This window comes from Neofelis nebulosa, chromosome 15, assembly GCF_028018385.1.
Source record: "Neofelis nebulosa isolate mNeoNeb1 chromosome 15, mNeoNeb1.pri, whole genome shotgun sequence".
Lineage (NCBI taxonomy): Eukaryota > Metazoa > Chordata > Mammalia > Carnivora > Felidae > Neofelis > Neofelis nebulosa.
In genome coordinates this window covers 23327900-23349463 of record NC_080796.1, presented here as the reverse complement: position 1 = coordinate 23349463, position 21564 = coordinate 23327900, and the positions used below count along the sequence as shown (strand labels likewise).

General features: G+C 40.9%; 1 protein-coding gene across 12 annotated transcripts in view; it reads right to left on the bottom strand.

Annotated features, from left to right (window-relative positions):
• The window catches only part of RABGAP1L (RAB GTPase activating protein 1 like), a 758910-nt gene that overhangs the window by 36288 nt on the left and 701058 nt on the right, over positions 1-21564 (bottom strand). Inside the window, exon 1 of one of the 12 annotated variants that reach the window (XM_058701188.1) lies at positions 1248-1412. The exons of the other annotated variants lie outside the window; for them this stretch is intronic. Within the exon in view, the coding sequence (XP_058557171.1) occupies positions 1248-1397 (150 nt within the window). The 5' untranslated portion in view covers positions 1398-1412. Of the gene's footprint in view, positions 1-1247; positions 1413-21564 lie in introns of those variants that run through there. 12 annotated transcript variants of the gene reach the window in all.

Here is a 21564-nt window from a genome sequence, read left to right as displayed (position 1 = left end):
TGGGGGCTTAAATTCGCGAACCATGAGATCATGACCTGGGCCGAAGTCAGATGCTTAACTGACTGAGCTACCCAGGTGCCCCAGTTCCTGGATATTTTTTTTAATCTTTTTTTAAAGTATTCAATAAAATTAACGTATTATAACCTCTTATATTCCATATAACAGATTAAGTCTACTTTTAGGCTTTCCTTGAACAATCAAAATGATAGAATTCCTTTCAACATCAAAATCTTTATTCAATGTTTAGGTCTTCAAGTAAGTTACTTGAGAGGAAGAAAAGGTTTGCCTAATTTTTTTTAAAGATAACAAATGTGTTATTTTTCTAGATTCTTAGGAACTTGAAGGCAGGGATGTGCGTTGATGCTCCTCAGTAACTGTCATGACATCTACTTAAGTCACTGTGTCATGATATCCATTTAAGACATTGGCCCAGATGAGGCTCTCTCAATAGAGTGTTTCTCGTCAAGTTCAAAATATGGTATTTAAAAAACATGTAATTAGTGTGTGAGAATCTGGCCAGAGAATGTGTTAAATACAAAGCAGAGACGCCATGTGTCCTGCCCCATCTTACTCTAATTCTTCTGTTCCATCCAGGAGCACTCTGAAATACTGGAATTACCTGCTTCTTACCACACCTGGGAAGGTGCACAAACTCAGTCCAAATTTGAGACAGTGGATTATCATAATTCAACAACCACATGATGACAATATTCATCTGGCTGATGGGGGAATATCTCCCCAGTCGGGCAAGAAGTAAGGACATTTTTCAGGGTGTCACTGAATCACAAAACCACTGCTGGCAAGTGTCAGGAGAAACTGATTTTGTCTTACTCCATCTCCAGATACCTTCAACAGTCCACCCGACCAACCAGAGTGCAAAAGAGAGGGAAGCACCACCTGCTGGCCGTGTGGCCTCAAGCGCATCAGACAAACCAGGAAAACATACATGGTCGTGTGCCAACAAAACAGCAGCAACATGATTTTTTTCTTGACTTTAATAGGGAGCCTCCATTTCCTCTAGGTTTCTTTCCCCTGTGTGTTATTAATCATACACTCCAAAACCCAAAACCAGCCTCTTAAAATGAACTGGCAAATCTCCAGCACCGGTAGCCCTGGAGTCGAGGCAAAAGGGAAGAAGAAGGTCTCAGAGCTTCAAGCAGGGACAGGTGTTTTGGGCATTCCTGGGAGCAGGCTCAAGGGGAGAAGGGAGTTCTGTAAGGAGGGTGCTTCCTCCCGCGGCCATTTACCTTCAATATGGGAAGTAAGTCAGGATTTCTGCAACTGAACAGCAGTCCTATGTGGAAGTATTTCCCAGCCGGTTCTACGATGGATCCAGTCACCAATGACTGGATGACACATTGTAAGCGTGCTTCAAAGAGCATTTCTTCTAAAACCATATTTCTCAAATTCCAAGTGCTACAGAATTTTTTTTCACGTAAAAAAGTATCCCTTTAAAAGTCAATCTTGCTACTTATGTTAAAAGGTTCATTTCAATGTGAAATTTTTTAAAAAATGCATTAAACACCCTCAATAATCTCATCCTTGCCCATCTGGCTGAGATTCTAAGATATTTGGCTTCATCGAGTTCAGGGAAACAGAGCAGGTTCCCAGAACAATATGTTGCTAGGAAACCTTCCAAGCTTATTTATCTTGTGCTGCGGGGTGATACTGAGCATCCACCTGTGATTGGCACAAAATGAAAGAGGAGAGGGGGCAGGAGGAAGGTGAGCTGATATGAAACTGTTATTTACGAGATAATCAAAGAACACAGCCTGTCACAGTTTTTTCAAACTGCATTTCAGGACAAAATTGATTTTATTTTAGGGAATATAATATTGAGCTTGAAGGTTTTCTTAGCAGAGAAAGGAATAAATACCTCCTTAATATGTAGTTTTAATTAAAAGAACAGAAAGTCATCAAGAATTACCAGAAGTGAAACAACTTATTATCTCAAGAATAGTAGAGGTATCTCTCCCCTTGTTAAATGTTTTTAACATAAGTGTGCACTTGAAGAATCATCAATCCTTTTAAGTTTTTGAGTTTATTTATTTATTTTGAGAGAGAGAGAGTGAGGGAGAGAGAGACAGAGGGAGAAAGAGAGAGAATCCCAAGCAGGCTCTGCACTGTCAGCACACAGCCCGATGTGGGGCTCGAACCCACAAACCGTGAGATCATGACCTGGGCCGAAGTCAGACACTTAACTGACTAAGCCACCCAGGCACTCCGAATCACCAATCCTTTGAAATGTCTACCTAATTTGGGAGACTTCTTTCACCAACTGTTCATCTTCTACCTAATACTCCCTCCCTCTATTTGGCTAAGTTCAGGAAATGTCCTCCAAAAATCCACAATTGTTTGATAAGAGCAATGATAAAAGTATTCACCAGTTCAAAATGGTGTTTATTAAAAACAAACAACCTTTGAATAGAAAAACCCTGGCAAGACAATCTCTCACAAGTATGACAGCGATCATTGAAATAATCAGCCAAGGCCTGACATTTTGGACTTAACAACTAAATTTGGGGAAGCAAGCATTTAAAACAGAACCCTTGTTTTAATCTTATGAATAGTACATGACATTTAGATATATTTCATGATATATTTAACCCTGACATTTAAATTTATAACATAACCATTTACATAGAATTAGGAATTTGGATGTGGAAGGACCTTTGGAGACCGTCTGGCTGGTATAATCCCCACCTTCAGGATGAAGAAAGTGAAGCCATGTGGCTGAGAAGGCTGGACAGACCCAGCTGGTTGTGGCAGAGCAACTGGGATCTGGGCGGGTCTCCCGTCTCTCTGGCCTATAGTCTCTTCTGGTATTGGGCTGTCAGGGGAAGTGTATTTCCCAAACTTTAGTCATTTGAATGCCATTTTCATTATTTTTGCCATGTCCAAGCACATTTTCTACTATGTTTTCCTTAAATCAACTAATTTCCTTACATAAATTTATTTTACAAGAAAAATATTTTGGAAGCAAGAGTCAATATAGACAACTATGACAGACAAAAAAAAAAAAAAAAAAAAATGGCCTCCCAAAGAAGTCTGTACCCTGATCCCCAGAACCTAGGAATATGCTACCTTAACATGGCAAAATGGATTTTGTAGATGTAATTGAGGTCAAGGATCTTGGCTTGGGGAAATTATCTTGGACTTTCTGGATGGACTGAATGGAATCGTACAAAGTCATTAAATGAGGAGAACTTTTCCAGACTTCAATCAGAGGAGATGTGACTATTGCAGAAAAGCCAAAGAAATTCAATATTGCTGGCTTTGAAGATGGAGGAAGAGGTCCCTGAGTGAAGGAATGGGGGCCTCTGGAAGCCTCTGGAAGCTAGAAAAGGCAAAGACAGCCTTCAGAAAGGACTGCAGCGCCTTTGACACCTTGATCTTAGCCTAGTGAGACCCTGTCAGACTTCTAACCTACAGAACTGTAAAATCATAAGTTTGTGCTCTTTAAAGTCTCTAAATTAGGTGACAGTAGGAGACCAATACAACATATTATAAGTCATAACCACTATCGACTGAGCTACCACGTGTTTATAAACAAAACTCAGTTGAAAGTTTTTATTTACACTTTCGCTGAAAGCAAGATAAAAACTTCCCTGCCCCCTTCATTTTATAACCATTTGCAAATTATGTCAACATAAAATAAACCATATACTGTTAGCTCCTGTGTTACAAGTATCAGAATAGCAGTAAGCAAAAGATAAAAACAACTCCACCCCAGACCAGTGTGTAGACTCATTCAGTCCTTTCCTGCCTTCTCCTGCTCACCACTGATGGCAACTAGTTGTGGTATTTCTTAAATCTCAGATTTTGCTAAGGATCTGTACAATGCCTGCTGATATTTCCTATTACATTTTATCATATTCCGTTGTTTAAATGCCTGTTCAAACCTTCTAAAATGATTTCATGAACAGCAGTTTGAAGGACATGCACTAAATCAAGGGGCCTTTTTCATCTCTTCCCCTGACGATCACACTAAATCACTGGAGAGGCTTTATTAACTCCTGTCCTGGTCACCAATGCAGTCACCTGCCATTTACTGATGAAAATGGGTTCTATTCAGCTGTTATCGGGAAATACACAGAAAAGAGCTTTATGAACTTAAGGGAAAGGGGGTGGTAAGGGAATGGTGGGGGAGTGCTCCATGGTGACCTTCAATAACCAGGAAGAAGAAAATACAATAGTTACTAATTTGCTTTATTCTTTCAATGTTCATCATGCTGGCCTCAGTTAGAGATGTAGGAGAGGAAGACTAAAGAATATGTTCAACTTTCTTTTCCCATGCTCTCCCTCTTCTTTTCATCTAAAGCATATATATTTTTTAAGTGCTTATTTATTCATTTTGACAGAGAAAGAGTGTGAGTAGGGGAGGGGCAGACAGAGAGGGAGAGAGAGGATCCCAGGCAGGCTCTGCACCATCAGCCCGACTTGGGGCTCAATCTCACAAACAATGAAATCATGACCTGAGCTGAAATCAAGAGTCAGACACTTAGCCGACTGTGCCACCCAGGCACCCCCTAAAGCATATATTTCTTATTTTTATGTATGACTCTAATAGAATTAAAATATGTGCATATATATATAGATTTATAATTTTTTGTTGTATGTCAATTAATTTTTTTAAAGTTTATTTATTTTGAGAAAGAGAGAGAGAGAGTGTGTGTATGTGAGTGGGAGCGGGACAGAGAGAGAGAGGGAAAGAGAGAGATTCCCAAGCAGGCTCTGCACCGTCAGCACTGAGCCTGATGCAGGGCTCAAACTCATGAACCATGAGATCATGACCTGAGCCGAAACCAAGAATTTGACACTTAACTGACTGAGCCACCCAGGTGACCCATATATCAACTAGTTTTAGATGAACTTGCCTTAATAATCTTTATCTCACTAATCACACTTAGCTGGGCTATTGCCTTATTTTTACTTTTATTACATTATTTTGAGTACTCCTTATTAATACTTAAATTTCACGTGCATTAGTTATTTTTTTGAAAAATTTTAATAATATTTTAAAAGCTTATTTATTTTGAGAGAAAAATAGCATGAGTGGTAGAAGGGCAGAGAGAAAGGGAGAGAATCTTAAGCAGGCCCCATGCCCAGTGTGGAGCCCAATGCAGGGCTCAATCCCACAAACCAGGAGATCATGACCTGAGTTGAAATCAAGAGAGTCACTTAACCAACTGAGCCACCCAGGCACCCCAATTTTTTTTAATGTTTATTTCTGAGAGAGAGAGAAAAAGAGTGAGCAAGCTGGGAGGGGCAGAAAGAGAGGGAGATAGAGACTCCCAAGCAGGCTCCACACAATCAGCACAGCCTGACGCGGGGCTCAAACCCACAAACCATTAGATCATGACCTGAGCCAAAGACAGGCACTCAACCGATTGAGCCACCCAGGTGCCCCAACATTAGTTATTTTTAATAAAACATACTTCTTCTCTTACACACATGATCTTGTTGGATCTCCTAATTATCAAATGTGCTCTTTATACATTAAGGAGTTTAGGAGTCCTAAAACAACACAGATCTTAAAGTCTGAATTGTAAATAATGGAATAATAGAACTTTTCTTTTCAATGTTTTATTTATTTTTGAGACAGAGTGAGACAGAGCATGAACGGGGGAGGGTCAGAGAGACAGGGAGACACAGAATCGGAAGCAGGCTCCAGGCTCTGAGCTGTCAGCACAGAGCCCGACGCGGGGCTCGAACCCACGAACTGTGAGATCATGACCTGAGGCGGAGTTGGCCACTCAACTGATTGAGCCACCCAGGCGCCCCACTAGAACTCTTAAGTAACAAACTGGAAGCACACCCATCACATTAACCTAAGGGAAACTCACACACAGAAAAGAGGAAAGAGACACAACACAGCAGATTGTATGTGTGGAGAATTTTCAACCTGGTCTACATTCTGCAAGGTACATGGCATGGTTTCTGGCACAGGCTGATCTTATGTAATTGTGCATCAGTTTTGTGAAAAGTTGATTCCCAATTTAAGTAGAGAAAAGAATCTAGGAGCTACTAGGGTTTCTCGAGGTAGGAGTACTATTGTCATTTTGGGTGGAAAGATTTTGGGTTGTATTAGATTCCACTTCCCGTTTGTGAGCCCTGAGTGTCCTTGGCCCATTTATGATGTCACCTATCAAATGCTGGTAGTGCCCTCCAGTCATTGTTACAATTAGGATGTCCAATACAGCTTTCCGAACAGGGAGGGGAGGACAGTGGGTAATGGGAGGCACAAAGGGTAGACACTTGAGAAAAAGTGGGTTTTGTGCTGAAGGGCTCTGACTGTGCTTTGGGAAAGCCAAGGGGAGGCCTGGGCTGGCATTCAAGGTAGTCAGCGCTGCATTCGTACATTCTGACATCCGCATCCTTCCGCGCTGTTTTTGATCGGCAGTAACTGGCATTCAGAGAAACATGGAGTGTCTGCATGTCAAAGAATTCCCTAACGTTTTTAAAGCTATAATTTAGAAAATTATATATTTAAGCCTCTCAACAACTCTGTGAGGTATTATTTAGACTTTACAAATAAGGGAATTGAAGAGAGGTAACTTTCCCAAGATCAAACAGCTGGTAAACGGAGAGTCAGAGCGGGGATCCAGGCCACCATCTACCTCCAGTTTCTGCCCTCTTCAACCACTTTGCTCTACTGCCTGGGACCAATGAAGGGAAAGCTCCTCAAGAAGCTGACAGTCGGGGCGCCTGGGTGGCGCAGTTGGTTAAGCGTCCGACTTCAGCCAGGTCACGATCTCGCGGTCCGTGAGTTCGAGCCCCGCGTCGGGCTCTGGGCTGATGGCTCGGAGCCTGGAGCCTGTTTCCGATTCTGTGTCTCCCTCTCTCTCTGCCCCTCCCCCGTTCATGCTCTGTCTCTCTCTGTCCCAAAAATAAATAAAAAACGTTGAAAAAAAAATTTAAAAAAAAGAAGCTGACAGTCTTGGTGCACCTGGGTGGCTCACTCGGTTAAGCATCCGACTCTGGGTCATGATCTCACAGTTCGTGGGTTCGAGCCCCCCATCGGGCTCTGTGCTGACAGCTCAGAGCCTGGAGCCTGCTTCAGATTCTGTGTCTCCCTCTCTCTCTCTCTGCCCCTCCCCAGCTCGTGCTCTCTCTCTCAAAAATAAATAAACATTAAAAAAAAAAAGCTGAAAGTCTTGATGTAGTGCCAGGTAAGTGTCTAATTACCATATAGTTTTGCAAGTGCAATAAAAGGCATATAAGTACATATGTTCATAAAAGATACAAGGGTGATCAAGAAGAAATTCTTTTGGGGGGAGGGGAAGGCACACTCCAGTGAGGAGGATTTTCATTATGACTGGTTTATGTAAGCTTTCCTGACCAATTAAAAAGTAGCATTTCCCCTGTGCTAAATTTTAACAATGGGCTAGTCACTTGTCAGATGTATTATTCAAAGCTTGATGAATCTGCTTCTCTATTTCAAAGATGAAAGACACAAAAATATTTATTAATGGATGCAAATACTGGCACAGTAAGCCACTATTTAAATAAAAAGGCTGCTAGGATCTCTTTAATATTTTCCTGGCTGGTCAGGAGTCTGAGTGCCTAAAAATCAATAAGACAAAGGTACTAGAAATTATGTATTACTCTTGCTCACTTCAGATAATTTCTTAGAATGAATATAAATGATCCCATTTAATACATTAATCATTAGAGAGAGAAACAAATAGATAACTATGGTAGCATATTTCTTGGTGACCTGGGGTACAGGGGGCTGAGAATTTCTAATTCAGAGTTAGTTCTGCAAGGACCCGTCAAAATCTGGAGAGAAAGTGGATCAGCGGCGATCAGAATTCTAGCAGTCAGTTTGCAGTGGCCTAAATTCCTGGGAAGAAATAGATGGGAAGGAGTCAAGAGAGGAGGGCCATGTCCTGTGAGGCTTCACTTAATCCTCTTCACAGTGTTCAGCAAATGAAGCTACTTTGAGTCTTGTTGAGCTTTTAAGCACTAGGATGAAGAGGAAACATAGTCAATGACATTTTTACCCCACAGGATTGGTGGGGGTAACCTTCAGAGAACATATGAGCCTATAAATGATTACTAATTGTATTCTTTGTTTTTTAAAGATTTATTTATTTTTGAGAGACAGATCACAATGAGGGAAGGGGCAGAAAGAGAGGGGGACAGAAGATCCTCAGCAGGCTCTGTGCTGACTGCAGCAAGCCCGTGCGGGGCTCGAACTCACAAACCGTGAGATCACGACCTGGGCCGAAGTCGGACGCTCAACCGACTGAGCCACCCAGGCGCCCCAATTGTATTATTCGTTTATTTAGGTACAGTTAACAGATAACATATTAGTTTCACATGTACGATATGAGGATTCAAGATCTGTATATATTGCAAAAGGATCACAGCAAGTCTAATTAACATCCGTCTCCATACATAGTTACAAGAATTACTTTTATGTGATGAGAACTTGTAAGATCTACCCTCTTAGCAGCTTTCAGATGAGCATTAGAGTATTATTAACTATAGTCACCATGCTGTACATTACATCCCTAGAACTTCTTTATTTTATAACTGGAAGTTCGTACTTTGTGACCCCTTTTACCCATTTCATCCCCCGCCTCTGGCAATCTGTATTCTAGGAAGGAATACAATGGTTTAAGGCAGTGGAGACAAGGAAAGTACTTTTCTCTTGTAACTGACAGAGCTCCCAAGGCTTACAGACATCAAACTACGTGGCATTCTTTTCCTGAGTGCCGCACTGCTGTCATCTCGTCTGGCGTGTTCAGCTTTCCAATCACTCAAGTCTAATGGTGCACACACCTGTGACAGGTTCCTGGACTCATTAATGAATAATTGTATGATGTGAGTCACTATCCAACATTCATGGCTCACTCCTGAATGTAGCATGCTCATCAAAGTATCATGAAAGCTTTTGAAATATCCATTTCTACTTTCTTTACTACATTCTCATACAAGCTGCCTGTTCCCAATGTTATAGTAACTTTAAGAAACCGTAACATTTTATTTTTCAGATTTTTTTTCTGTTTACACCCAAATTAGTTAGCATATAGTGTAACAATGATTTCAGGAGTAGATTCCTTAATGCCCCTTACCCATTTAGCCCATCCCCCCTCTCACAACCCCTCCAGCAACCCTCTGTTTGTTCTCCATATTTATGAGTCTCTTCTGTTTTGTCCCCCTCCCTGTTTTTATATTATTTTTGTTTCCCTTCCCTTATGTTCATCTGTTTTGTCTCTGAAAGTCCTCATGAGTGAAGTCATAGGATTTTTGTCTTTCTCTAATTTCACTTAGCATAATACCCTCCAGTTCCATCCACGTAGTTGCAAATGGCAAGATTTCATTCTCTTTGGTTGCCGAGGAATACTCCATTGTATATATACCACATCTTCTTTATCCATTCATCCATCGATGGACATTTGGGCTCTTTCCATGCTTTGGCTATTATTGACAGTGCTGCTATAAACTTTGGGGTGCATGTGTCCCTTCAAAACAGCACACCTGTATCCCATGGATAAATGCCTAGTAGTGCCATTGCTGGGTCGTAGGGTAGTTCTATTTTTAGTTTTTTGAGGAATCTCTATACTGTTTTCCAGAGTGGCTGCACCAGCTTGCATTCCCAGAAACCGTGGCATTTTATACAAAATGCTTGTCTGTTCTTTTTCTTTTTTAAGTTTATTTATTTTGAGAGAGAGAGAGAAAGAAAGAGACAAAGAGTACACAAGCATGAGTGGAAGAGGGGCAGAGAGAGAGGGGTAGAGAGAGAATTCCAAGCAGGCTCCAAGCCACCAGTGCAGAGCCAGACTTGGGGTTCTATCTCACAAACTGTGAGACCATGACCTGACCCAAAAGCAAGAGTCAGACAACTAACTGACAGCCACCCAGGTACCCCTTGTCTGTTCATTTCTAATTCCTTGTCTCTAGTCCTATGAATCTAATCTTGCATACTATTTTTATGGAACTCCTCGGTCCATAAAAAGCTCGAGCCTTCCTATCAATAGATAATATCCGGAGGTAATTTATTTACTATCATACGTTGACAGCTCTTCTTTTGTAGTTTCCAGCCCAGGACTTCTACTGAGCTCAACCTACATATCCAACTGCTAACTTCCCATCATCTTTTGGATATTTCACATAAGAGACATTTAAACTGGATTTCATCACCCACTCTCTACCCCCAACCAGTTCTCCCACTGTTCATCTTCCATCCAGACGCTTGAGCCAGAAACCCAGCAGTGACCCCTCTCCCACTGAGGATCATGAAATCACTCACTAGATTCTACAGAACATGCCTCCAAATGTCTCCTAGTTTGTCTTCTTCTCCTGAACCTCAATGACACTGCCCTAGTTTAACCCATAACCTCCTCTCATCACTGCAATAACCTCCCAAGTGGTCTCCCTGGATTTGTCCTTGCTCTGCTCCAAACCTATTCCATAGGACAGCCAACCTTTTTTTTTCAGAATGCAAATCTGTTGTCATTCCTCTACCTAAATTTTTCAAATGCTTCCTGTTGCATTTAGGATAAAGAGAGGAATACTTGACATAGCTCTGCTGATCATATAGGATCTGGTCTCTATCTGCTTTTCCCCCTCACTGCCTATGCCTGTATTTTGCAAAAGTGGGGCTCCCATCCCAGGGAGCACATGGAAGTATCTAAGTAGATGCAAAAGGCAATTATTCAAACTTCTAGTTCTGTTTTCTAACCTTATTTTTTTAATTTTTATTTTTTAACCTCATCTTTTAAAAATGTCTACTTTTGTGCCTATTTTATTAAAGTACACATTAATTTATTTAAAAAGTGAAGAGACATATATTGGAAGTATGTGCTTAAATTACTTTTACCAACAGGGTTGCATAATCAAAAGAATTTAGGGGTCACCAGTCTCTGTTCCAGCCACACTGGACTTCTTTTACTTCCTTCTGCACATATTCTGTCCTATCTCAGATTTTTAGGATGCCATTGCTTCTGCTGGGATGGATTCAGCATACTCACCCCAAGATTCTAATTGAAAGGTCTAAGGTATGGTTAAGCACCTCCTATTTTATAAAGCTCAGGCAATTCTGCCATACTGTGTTATCCATTTGAAAACCACTGGATTGGGGCGCCTGGGTGGCTCAGTCAGCTAAGCGTCCGACTTCGGCTCAGGTCACGATCTCACTGTCCGTGGGTTCGAGCCCCGCGTCGGGCTCTGTGCTGACAGCTCAGAGCCTGGAGCCTGTTTCAGATTCTGTGTCTCCCTCTCTCTGACCCTCCCCCGTTCATGCTCTGTCTCTCTCTGTCTCAAAAATAAATAAACGTTAATAAAAAAAAATATTAAAAAAAAAATGAAAACCACTGGATTAAAATATCAAGTGCTAAGGGAATGGGGGACAAGCGACAGAGGCTTTTAATGAACTGGCCTGAGAATATGACCACCAACTTCTAAAGAAATATCCATTCTGTGTTTCAAACAACCAATTTATAAATAAACTTTAGGACAGAATAAATTTGTAAGATTAGGAAGGACTATTTTTAATGTTCTAAAATATTTCAAGAATCTATTACATAAACAGTTTGGCTACAAGGACAAAGTCAAGTTTTGAAAAGGGAAGAACCAGGGGCTCCTGGGTGGCTCAGTCGGTTAAGCGTCTGACTTCGGCTCAGGTCATGATCTCATGGTTTGTGAGTTTGAGCCCTGTGTCAGTCTCTGAGCTTGCCTGGAGCCTGCTTTGGATTCTGTCTCCCTCTCTCTCTGCCCTTCCCTTGCTCATACTCTGTCTCTCAAACATAAATGAACATTTTTAAAAAATTAAAAAATAAATAAACAAAAAGAGAAAAACCACGCACTTCAAGAATAAATATGTAAGCAACAGAATTATATGTAAGGTGGTTTAGGGTTGAACAGGCTTACATTTGAAATCCCTCTCTGTTGAATACTATGTAATTTTAGAAGCAAATCATTTAAACCTCTTATTCAGAGCTTCCATCATTTATGTTTTAAAAAGGGGGTAACACAAATCACACTACTATAACCATCTCCTTTTACTGAGCACAATAATGCATGCCTTGGCCCTGGCCAGAGCACTTGACATAGTTTGTGTTCCCTAAGCCTCACAAAGCCCCAAAATGGGTTAACTGTACCCATTCTACACAATGAGGAAGACTAAGTAATATGAAGAGGGACCATAATAACAAGTGACCCAACAGGTCTTTTGACACCAACGTCAAGCCTTACTTGTCACATGCCTGTCATCTACACTGCCCGTCATGTATCCAGCACACGCAGCTCTCAAATCCAGGGCCTTTGCTAAGCCTCATCAGTAGCCTGCTGCAATGGACCAAGCTAATCAGCTGCAGGATGGTGGAGATACTATTTTATATAAACACCTGACTAGGAGATAATGAACCTAAGACATCTGCCATATTACCTAGCATCAAGTAGGGGAGCTCAGAAAAGTATAAACATCTTCAACCTGAATTTTCTGGACAAGCCAGAAAAAAGAGAAGGTCAAATGGACCCCGGGGTGGTTGAAACAGGAATTTAACTCTGGGAGAAGTCTGCGTAGAATTTCATAAAGTCTCAAGAGGGGGCAGATTGAAATCATATATTTTTCTCCTCTCTCAGCTGTCTGAAAAAAAGTACTGAGGCATAAACCACCCAGGAGATTTACAGCATAAAGCAAATTACCTTAAGGTATTGGAATCAGTCAACACTTAGATGGAACATTTTGGGGAGCCTATAGCTTCATTGAGAATGCCTTTCTTCTCTGTGTATTATTTCTTGTATTTCTTTCTTTCTGTTCCCACTGCTTCACATCCTGATTTGTACAAAAAAATGCCAGGTTCCTTTCTTCACCCACACGCCACAGCTGCAGCTGGTTCACTAGCAACTAGCACTCCTTCTGCTGGATTTTAAATCTATTTTTCTCAGATTCCTTGCACTTGAAGGAGAGAGAAAAAAAGAGACACTTTTGCCCGTTTTTCTTTTAAGTAATAAGAATTCTTATCTCACTATATCCTCAACTTTAGATTGAGTTATAAAAATTCTATTTTTCTCTTTGTGAAAATTAAGAAGCACGCATATGCTAAGTTGGTGTACCATAATGGATGGTGGTATTTGTTTTATTTTGGGGGAAAGTGCTCAACATCCTCTGTAATGTCTCAAGTAAAATTCTACTTCTGAGTAAGGTTTTGGCTGGAGATCGATCACTTAAAATTTTTATTACAGAGTTTGGAAAATAACAGAATGACCATCAAGTGCTAAAACTTAAGACTGTAAGATGGAAGGTAATGTGCTAAATCTGGTTACATGTTGAATGGTGTTGGTCTGAGTCCAGGGAGTAGATTAACCAGATGTAGTCCCAAAACTGGGCCGCAGAAAGCCGATACAGGTATTCATTCAAAGAGAGCTAATTAAGCTTATTTAAAATTAGACAATGATACAGAGGAGAAGGAATGGTGGGGGAGCCAAGCAGGACACTGTTCTTTATTACCATCAAATGCTACGTTCATTATAATAACACTGACCCTGGCACCGCTGAATGCTAAGGAATCTGAAACAGTACTTTTATGTCAGGTTGTCATTGGCAAATGGAACAAAAGTAAATACGTATCTCTTGCTAAAAGTACTCTTAATGGGTGGAAGACCAGGGACATTTATGCTAGAAGACATTTCATTCAAGACTAATATGCTAAGACAATCAGAGTACTTCTGTCTTTAGAAAGATTCAACCTTAATATACCAGGCTGAGAAGGACAAAGAGTGGAAAAGAGCGAGAAAGGGGAGCCTTCTCTGTATTCATGTACCTTTAAAGGCAGTAAGGAAATTGGTTAATTGGCATCAGCAGAGTATCAACGTGCACGATTGCACTGCCATTTTTATACATCCCTTTTTAAGATGGGAAGGAAAACTTATTATCTAGTTTGCATTTTTAAAAATCACCCATTCATCCACTCATTCACTCATTCAACAAATACTTCTTGACTCCCTACTGTGTAGCTGGCGCAGCCATCCAGGAACAAATGCACAGTCTGTCCCCTCAAGGAGCTCAGTCTGGTGGGGAGAGAGCCTTTAAAGACGTAATCACACGATTTAAGTCGATACTGCACTTACAAAGTGAGGTGGGCACCGTGAGGGAGAAGTCAAGGTGGACAGATAATAACGCACGTGGCTCTAATTTTGCTTGTGTCTCTGAGGAATGACAATTAACCTGAGGAGTAAGTTAGCCAGAGAAGAGTGGGGAGAAAAAGTGCTCCCAGCAGAGGGAACAAGGAGCACAGGATGGGAAGGAGCGTGAATGGCCACATAGTTTGCAGGATCAGTACAAACAAAACCTGAGATTCCTTATGTAAAAAGTGCTAATTTCAAGATGGTAGAGAATTCTCTCTCTCTTTTTTATGTTTGTTTTTTTATTTTGAGACAGAGAGAGAGACAGAGAGAGAGAGAGAGAGAGAGAGAGAGAGAGAGGGAAGGGGCAGAGAGAGGGACAGAGAGAATCTCAAGCAGGCTCTGCGTTGTCCGCGTGGCACCCCTTGCGGGGCTCAATCCCACAAATTGCAAGATCATGACCTGAGCCGAAATCACGATTCAGACACTTAACCAACTGAGCCACCCAGCCACCCCAAGATGATAGAGCATTCAACCAAGTGTGGGGGCCTGTGCGACTGCGCAGGCTTCGTGCCCATGAAGCTGGCTCTGGGAAAGAGGGCTGGTTTGAGGGACCAAAGGTCAGGTGAAGCACAGTCGGGACAGAAAAGGCCAGCTGAGGCTGAAAAAGTGTGAGAGGTACACAGGCACCAACCTGAGGAACAGGGCCTCCAGGGACCAACCTCATAGATCAACCTACTCTGTCTCCTTTACAGTTCCCCAAATAGTTATTATTAAAGAGCTATTGTATAAGCCAGGCTGTTATGTAAGCACTCTTCTGGGTGCTAAGAGGAAGACAAAGAAGACAGCCTTTGCTTTTAAGGAGCTTACAAATAATTCTGTAATTTAGGGTAGAATGTGGTAAGTTTCAAAGCAGGAAGATTATTCACATGAGGTAAACAGACTGAAATTAGCCTTCTTCTTCTGCCTTCAGAGCGGTGATTTGGCCATGTCACTATAGAAATAGCACACACACCCAGCGCTTCCTATAAGAGAGGCACCAAACGCTATATGCTTTAGATGTATTAATTTATTTTAGCCCCACATGCATGGGATAGGTGCTATTATTATCCTCACTTTAAAGAGAAGAAAACACAGACCCAGAGAGATTAAACAACTTACTTGCCCAAGGTCACACAGCTAGCAAGGTGGGGATTCATTCCAATCCCGGCAGCCAAGGTCCAAACCCCTTGCTCTGAACTACTAGACCATACTACCATTTAAGTAACATTGTTTCATTCTGCTTTGCTTTAACAATCTATGTACTGTACTTAAGCCCCTTGTATTTTTTTCTCCTTGGTCTTCTGCCGTCACTTTACCCTTTTTATCTACTCGGCTAGCCATATATGCTGCCTCAACACTGCCTAAGAGATACACAAGAAAAAGAATTTTCCTAAAGATTTTTCCACCGTTACATCGAGAGTCAGAACTGGCAGGAACAGAAATGATAAATACATTTAGTTCTGAATTTCTGAAGGGAGGTGACACAGTGCTACTTTCCTTTGCTGTTGATGACAGTCCCACACATCTTTGTACTGATCATCAAGCAGAGCAGAGATGGTTGTGGACAGTTACTACTGACTCCCTGAGAACTGTGAACACCTAATTAATAGACTCTGGGAACCCCCAGTTTCCCCACGACCCAATGCTGGGTCTGTTCCTTATAGAAGTGAGAAGTGCGTGTATATGCTCATTAATTCAACAAACACCTACTTTGTGCAAGACACTAGGTCAAATGCTCTCTGGGATACAAAGATACCTAGGGCACAACCCTTTCATTAAGAAATTCACAACTGGGGAGGCTGCGTGTTTCAGTTGGTTAGGCATCCAACTCTTGATTATGATCTCAATCCTGAGATTCAGACCTGTGTCAGGCTCTGGGCTCCCTGCTCACAGTGTGAAGCCTGCTTTGGATTCTCTCTCTCTCTCTCTCTCTCTCTCTCTCTCTCTCAGCCCCTCCCCTACTCTTGCTCTCAGTCTCTCTATTAAAATATAAATAAACAAGTAAGTAAGTAAGTAAAAACACAAAAACTTAAAAAGAAATTCATGACAGAGGAGCCTGGCTGGCTCAGTGGGTAGAGCAACTCTTGGTCTTGTGAGCTGGAGCCCCAGGTTGGGTATAAGGATTACTTAAAATCTTTAAAAAAAAAAAAAAAAAAATGAATGAAAGAAAAGAAAAGAAAAGAAAAGAAATTCACAATAAACTTTAAAATTTGATTAATGCCGTAATGGAAATAGAAGGCTCGTAGAGGAGAATGTTTTCACAAACTCTCCAGGAAACTTAGGACAGACTTTAGGGGGGAGCTGGCCTGGCCTATAAGCACTGTTCTGGGGAGAGCTTTTGCTAGTGACCATTCTCAAGTGTCAGGATCCTTCTTTTCCTTCCTCCCTCCTTCCTTCCTTCCACTTTTTTTCTTTTTGGGTATCTGTAGTCTCTAAGGATTAGACACAAACAAGACCACCGGTTTCCTCCCCACTCCCTTTTATCCAGCAGGAAGCATCCTTCTTGGGAAAACAAGCCCAGAGGCTGTTCCGAGTCAGCTGCCGTTCTGCAGATGTCAGAGCGCCTGGCTCGCCAGAATCTTACATGCAAAATCCATGCAAGGCTAGAGGGGCCTATACATTATTTCTAGCCAATCCAATTAAAAATTATTTGACATCCTTTATGCTAATTAGAAAACCCTCTAGTGTAGATTTAAATATAAGTGGGATAAATTTACAGTGGTTATCTCCTGATTAGGCTTCTTCCAATGCCAACCAACTAACCCTAGACTGTATTCCCGTATCAGGGTGCTTCAAATACTAAGAGTCCAAAGTGCAGACTAAAACTAACACACATCTTATCACACTGTTGGCTGGAGTATTTTCATGTAAATTGCAGAAAGTAGAAGAAACAGCAGGTAGGACTGTAAGAGGTACAGAGAGGAGCAAGGTGAAGAAAACAACCCAGCTCATTATTGCTTATTTCTTTCCAAGTCCCATAAAGGATGCGGAAGGAAACTGCTGTAAGCAGAGGCATGATGCTAAAAAGCATGGGCCTCCCAACTGTGCCAATAGGCAGTTGTGCCCGCGGGGGTAGGAGAGGCCCTTGTGTCTGGCATCTGCAGAGCAGGCTGGAGAGAAGGCACTGAAGCCAGATCATCAGGAGATCTAGGTCACCGCCAGTTGAGGAAAGCATGAACCTATTTTGGTAGTTGCTGGTTTAGTGACCATATTTTCGGAAAAAAAAAAAAAATCCGCCACATGGTCTTCACAGATGTTTGTGTCCATTCTGGATGTGAGAAGCAATGTGGAAGACGGAAGAACCTAAAATACTAAAAACGTTTTGGTTGTTTTGGTAGCTTCTAGGGCTTCAAAAACAGAGTATCTGACGTTAGAACTCTCTGGAAAAGTCTTGTCCCAATAATGGGAAGAAGTCACCAAGGGGTGCTAAAACAAGGGGACAGAAGGATCTCAACTGTGTTGGTTAAGACTGTTCATCTGGAAATGGCATATCTAAGCTAAATTAGAAGGGAGGATGAAGAAAAGGAGAAAGGTGGCAATTGAAAGAATACTTACATAGTTCTGAAAACCGTTCAGGACAAAAGTCCTTTGTGAAGGTGACAGTAGGAAACGCACAAGAAGGTCCGTGAGAACCAGGGGAAGAGAAGTCTTTAAAGCAAGTCTTTACAGTCATTTCAGTTAAGCCCAATGATCCCTCCCCTCCTTAAGCTTCTTTAGAATGTGTCTATACCACTCATTTAATAATCACATATGGCGGTAAGGAGCGTTTCCTGGGGTAGGAATTTTCCTGAATAGGATACCTTAAGGCAAAACAAAACAAAACAAACAAAACCCTTCTTTATTTAAACTTCATATCTCCTTCTTCAACCTAACCCAGAGCTGAATACTTAAAAGACGCCTAAAGCCGATTTGTTCAGTTAAGCATATTCTTAATGTCTCGTGGTTCGAATGGATTTTGTTAATTAGTTAAAATATCAGAATAAAAAAGACAGATGAAGACTATGCCCATATATTTTCTTTGAGTATGGGTATTACAGGAGGTATGTGATGACACAGGGCTGATGAGTGGAGACACACAGAAATCCACTTAACATAAGATATTTTTGTTACCTAAATGAGAAGACTGTGATAACCAATTAAAAATGGCAGTTTTCCTTGATATGTTTGACAGAGCCAATAATTACCTCTGCTCTGTGGGGCAATTTCTGAAATGGTGCATAAGAATGAGACTATTTGGGAGACTTCTTATGCAAGGCGACTGGATGCTCTTCCCTAAATTGAAATTCATTTCTTTAATTGGGGGGTGGGGGAGTAGGAGAAGGATAAGAAAAAAGTAAAAAACATCATGCATAGTGAATGCTTAACACATGGAGATTAGATATACATCTCACAATCATAAAACAATTCTCTAATATCAAACTAACTCTCTAAAAATTAATTGAATCATTTTTAACCCTTAGAGTAGATCAAATGAGAATAAGATGAAATTCGTCTTGGCCACACACAGGTAAAAGGAAAGACCTTAAGATTAGCTTTTTTATATGCCTGTTTAGGGTCCCTCTATTGCTGTTTACACATGAATGACTGCTCTCCAAAGCTTGGAGTAGAGTGGCATTTATGTTCCCATTTCCATGGCAACTGTGAGGAGGCAAGAAAAATAAGGTATGGGGAAATATGCATTTCAACCCTCACTTCCTTCCACCGTCCGGCCCTCCTCATTTCCATGGGAACAGGAATAGAAAGGCCTCCAGCAGCTGAAAGTAAAAGCAGGCGCATAGACTGCAGCTGTTGGAATGTCAGCCGAGGGCCACAAATGACAGTATACAGCAGCTGGTAAAATTTTTAAACGATGTTTTCCTTAATAAATTCCCCACTGTAATAATTTACAAGGGGGAAACTGTATAACTAGATGAGGAGGAACAAACACTCAAAGGGGTCTCTGGATTTAACATTCTGCTAACTTTCACAAGTCCAGTAGCATGTATCATTTTTTTTGAAGTAATCTCTATGCCAAACGTGGGGCTCGAACCCACAACCTCGAGATCAAGAGTCGCATGCTCTACAGACTGAGCCACCCAGGTGCCCCAATATGTATCATTTTAAAACAAATGGCTATGGGGGCGCCTAGGTGGCTCAGTCGGTTGAGCGTCTGACTTTAGCTCAGGTCACGATCTCGCGGTCCGTGACTTCGAGCCCCGCGTCGGGCTCTGGGCTGATGGCTCAGAGCCTGGAGCCTGCTTCCGATTCTGTGTCTCCCTCTCTCTCTGCCCCTCCCCCGTTCATGCTCTGTCTCTCTCTGTCTCAAAAATAAATAAACATTAAACAAAATTTTTTTTTAAAATAAAACAAATGGCTATGGCAGGAAATGCAGTGAAAAGAAGAGTGGGCCTCATCAAGTCACTGTGATGTCACAAACGTCCTCCAAGTGGTGGATGTGGAAAAAGTCACAGAGGAAGGAATTCAACTGAGGGAGGAGAGAGGAAGGAGAGAAGGAGGAATTTAATTAAACTTAAAAAAAAAAAAAACAACACAACTACTTAATGGTATTTCATTACAAGAAACCATGTGAAGATTATTAGCTACACCTAGAGTTGGAACACACCGAACCCAAGGCACTTGCTGAGAGATGTAGACTTTTGTAAAAAATTCTACAAACTTTACATTATAGCATTTGTAAAAACATTACAGCATTCGTACAAAATTCCCTTCACACAGAGTATTGCTATTCCAATCTCCTTGGCTGAGTTCACATGGAGACATGTACCCATGTTTCTTTAGCTACTGTCATTAAAAGGACAGGCTGGAACCTGCCTGAGATGACCCATTTCCCCTCTACATACAAGGTCTTTAGAATACACATTTAACAGGGCTTTATAGTTGGAAATCTGTGTTATAGGCTTTTAGCTTACAGGGAAATATCCTCATTAATAACTGAAATGAATGCCATCCTTTTAAGCAAATGCAAAGGTTAAAAAAGAAAAAAAATTTTTTGATTTACATATCCATAACTTAATTCTCTCTCTGAGGTACTTTCTCATTCTTTTTGGAGACGTTGTTATTCCAAATTGTTCACTGCAACCTGGCTTCTACTTACACATGCCCCAGGCAAATTCAAAATCTGAACATAATCTAATACAATTCAACAGAATGGTGTCGGGAGCATTAGCCAACAAGATAAGGCGGACTATTAGCAAAGACCTTTGGGGCCTAAATGGGTCTCTTGTTCTTACCACAGTCTCCAAGGTGATATTTCCAAAACGAGATTATGAGAATGAACTACAGAGGCTCCAAGTTAGGATATCCAGTTTTCACTGGTGATTCACATAAGTCTAACTCCATTTAGCAAGAAGCATGTATTGAGAATCCACTTATCACCTCGTACCAGGTACTGGTAATACCAACATTTATGAAGAAGACAGAGTCTCTGTCAGATATCTGGTTTTGTAAATGAAGTATTGCTATTTTACAATTAATCTATAAAAAAATACATGGTTAACTCTCCTCCCCCACCCCTCACTACTATAGACCATTATTTACAAATACAAATATGTAAGGACTAGACAAAATTAAGTCAAAATCCATATTAAGTGACTTCATTCATCTTCTAGACTTTGTAAATTTGAGTGGGTAGACATTTATATACCTGTTGTTTCTAGTCCAAAAAAAGTCAAAGGTATCATAACTAGGTATTTTCAAAACTGTTATTCACATGCACTCAAAACGGAGAGCCCAGAAACATGTACAAAGATTTTGTGAAAAACGGTAAAAACGCCTTTTTTGACAACAAAGAAAGTGAAAACCAGAAATATCAATCACCTTTTAAGAAGGGAAATCAGTTTTAATTCAAGGGAACTTTTAACTTGAATTAAAAATATTTTTAATTCAGGTACTGTGTCAAAACTATCCTTTTTTGCTGATCGAAAAGCTAAAGGGCCCAGAATACATCTGGCCCAGGAATCTAAACAGAGAACAGAGTTCTTGGCTAATTCCATTGAGGTGAATGAAGGTCACAACACTAAACTGACTATGCTTTGTTCTCTAGTATAAATACAGTCTTTTCTGCTGATATTTTCATGCCTTTCAAGAAAAAAAGATTTTCTTGTCAAATTGTTTTACTCCACAACCTTATTCACTTGAAATGTAAACCTCCATGTCAAGAGAAGTCAAAATATGTGAAGCACATATTTTCAACATTCTAGGACATGTCACAGACTTTATTCCCCACCCCCACCAGCCTTACTGAGAGACAGATGACACATAACACTGTGTAAGTTGAAGCTGTACATGTTGATTTGGGATTATGTGTATATTGTAGTGTGATTAACCACTGCTGCATTGGCTAATACCTCCATCATCTCACATAATTACCATTTCTTTTGTGGTGAGAATGATTTAAGAACTTTCTTAGTAACTTTCACGTGCATAATACAACACTCTTAACTACAG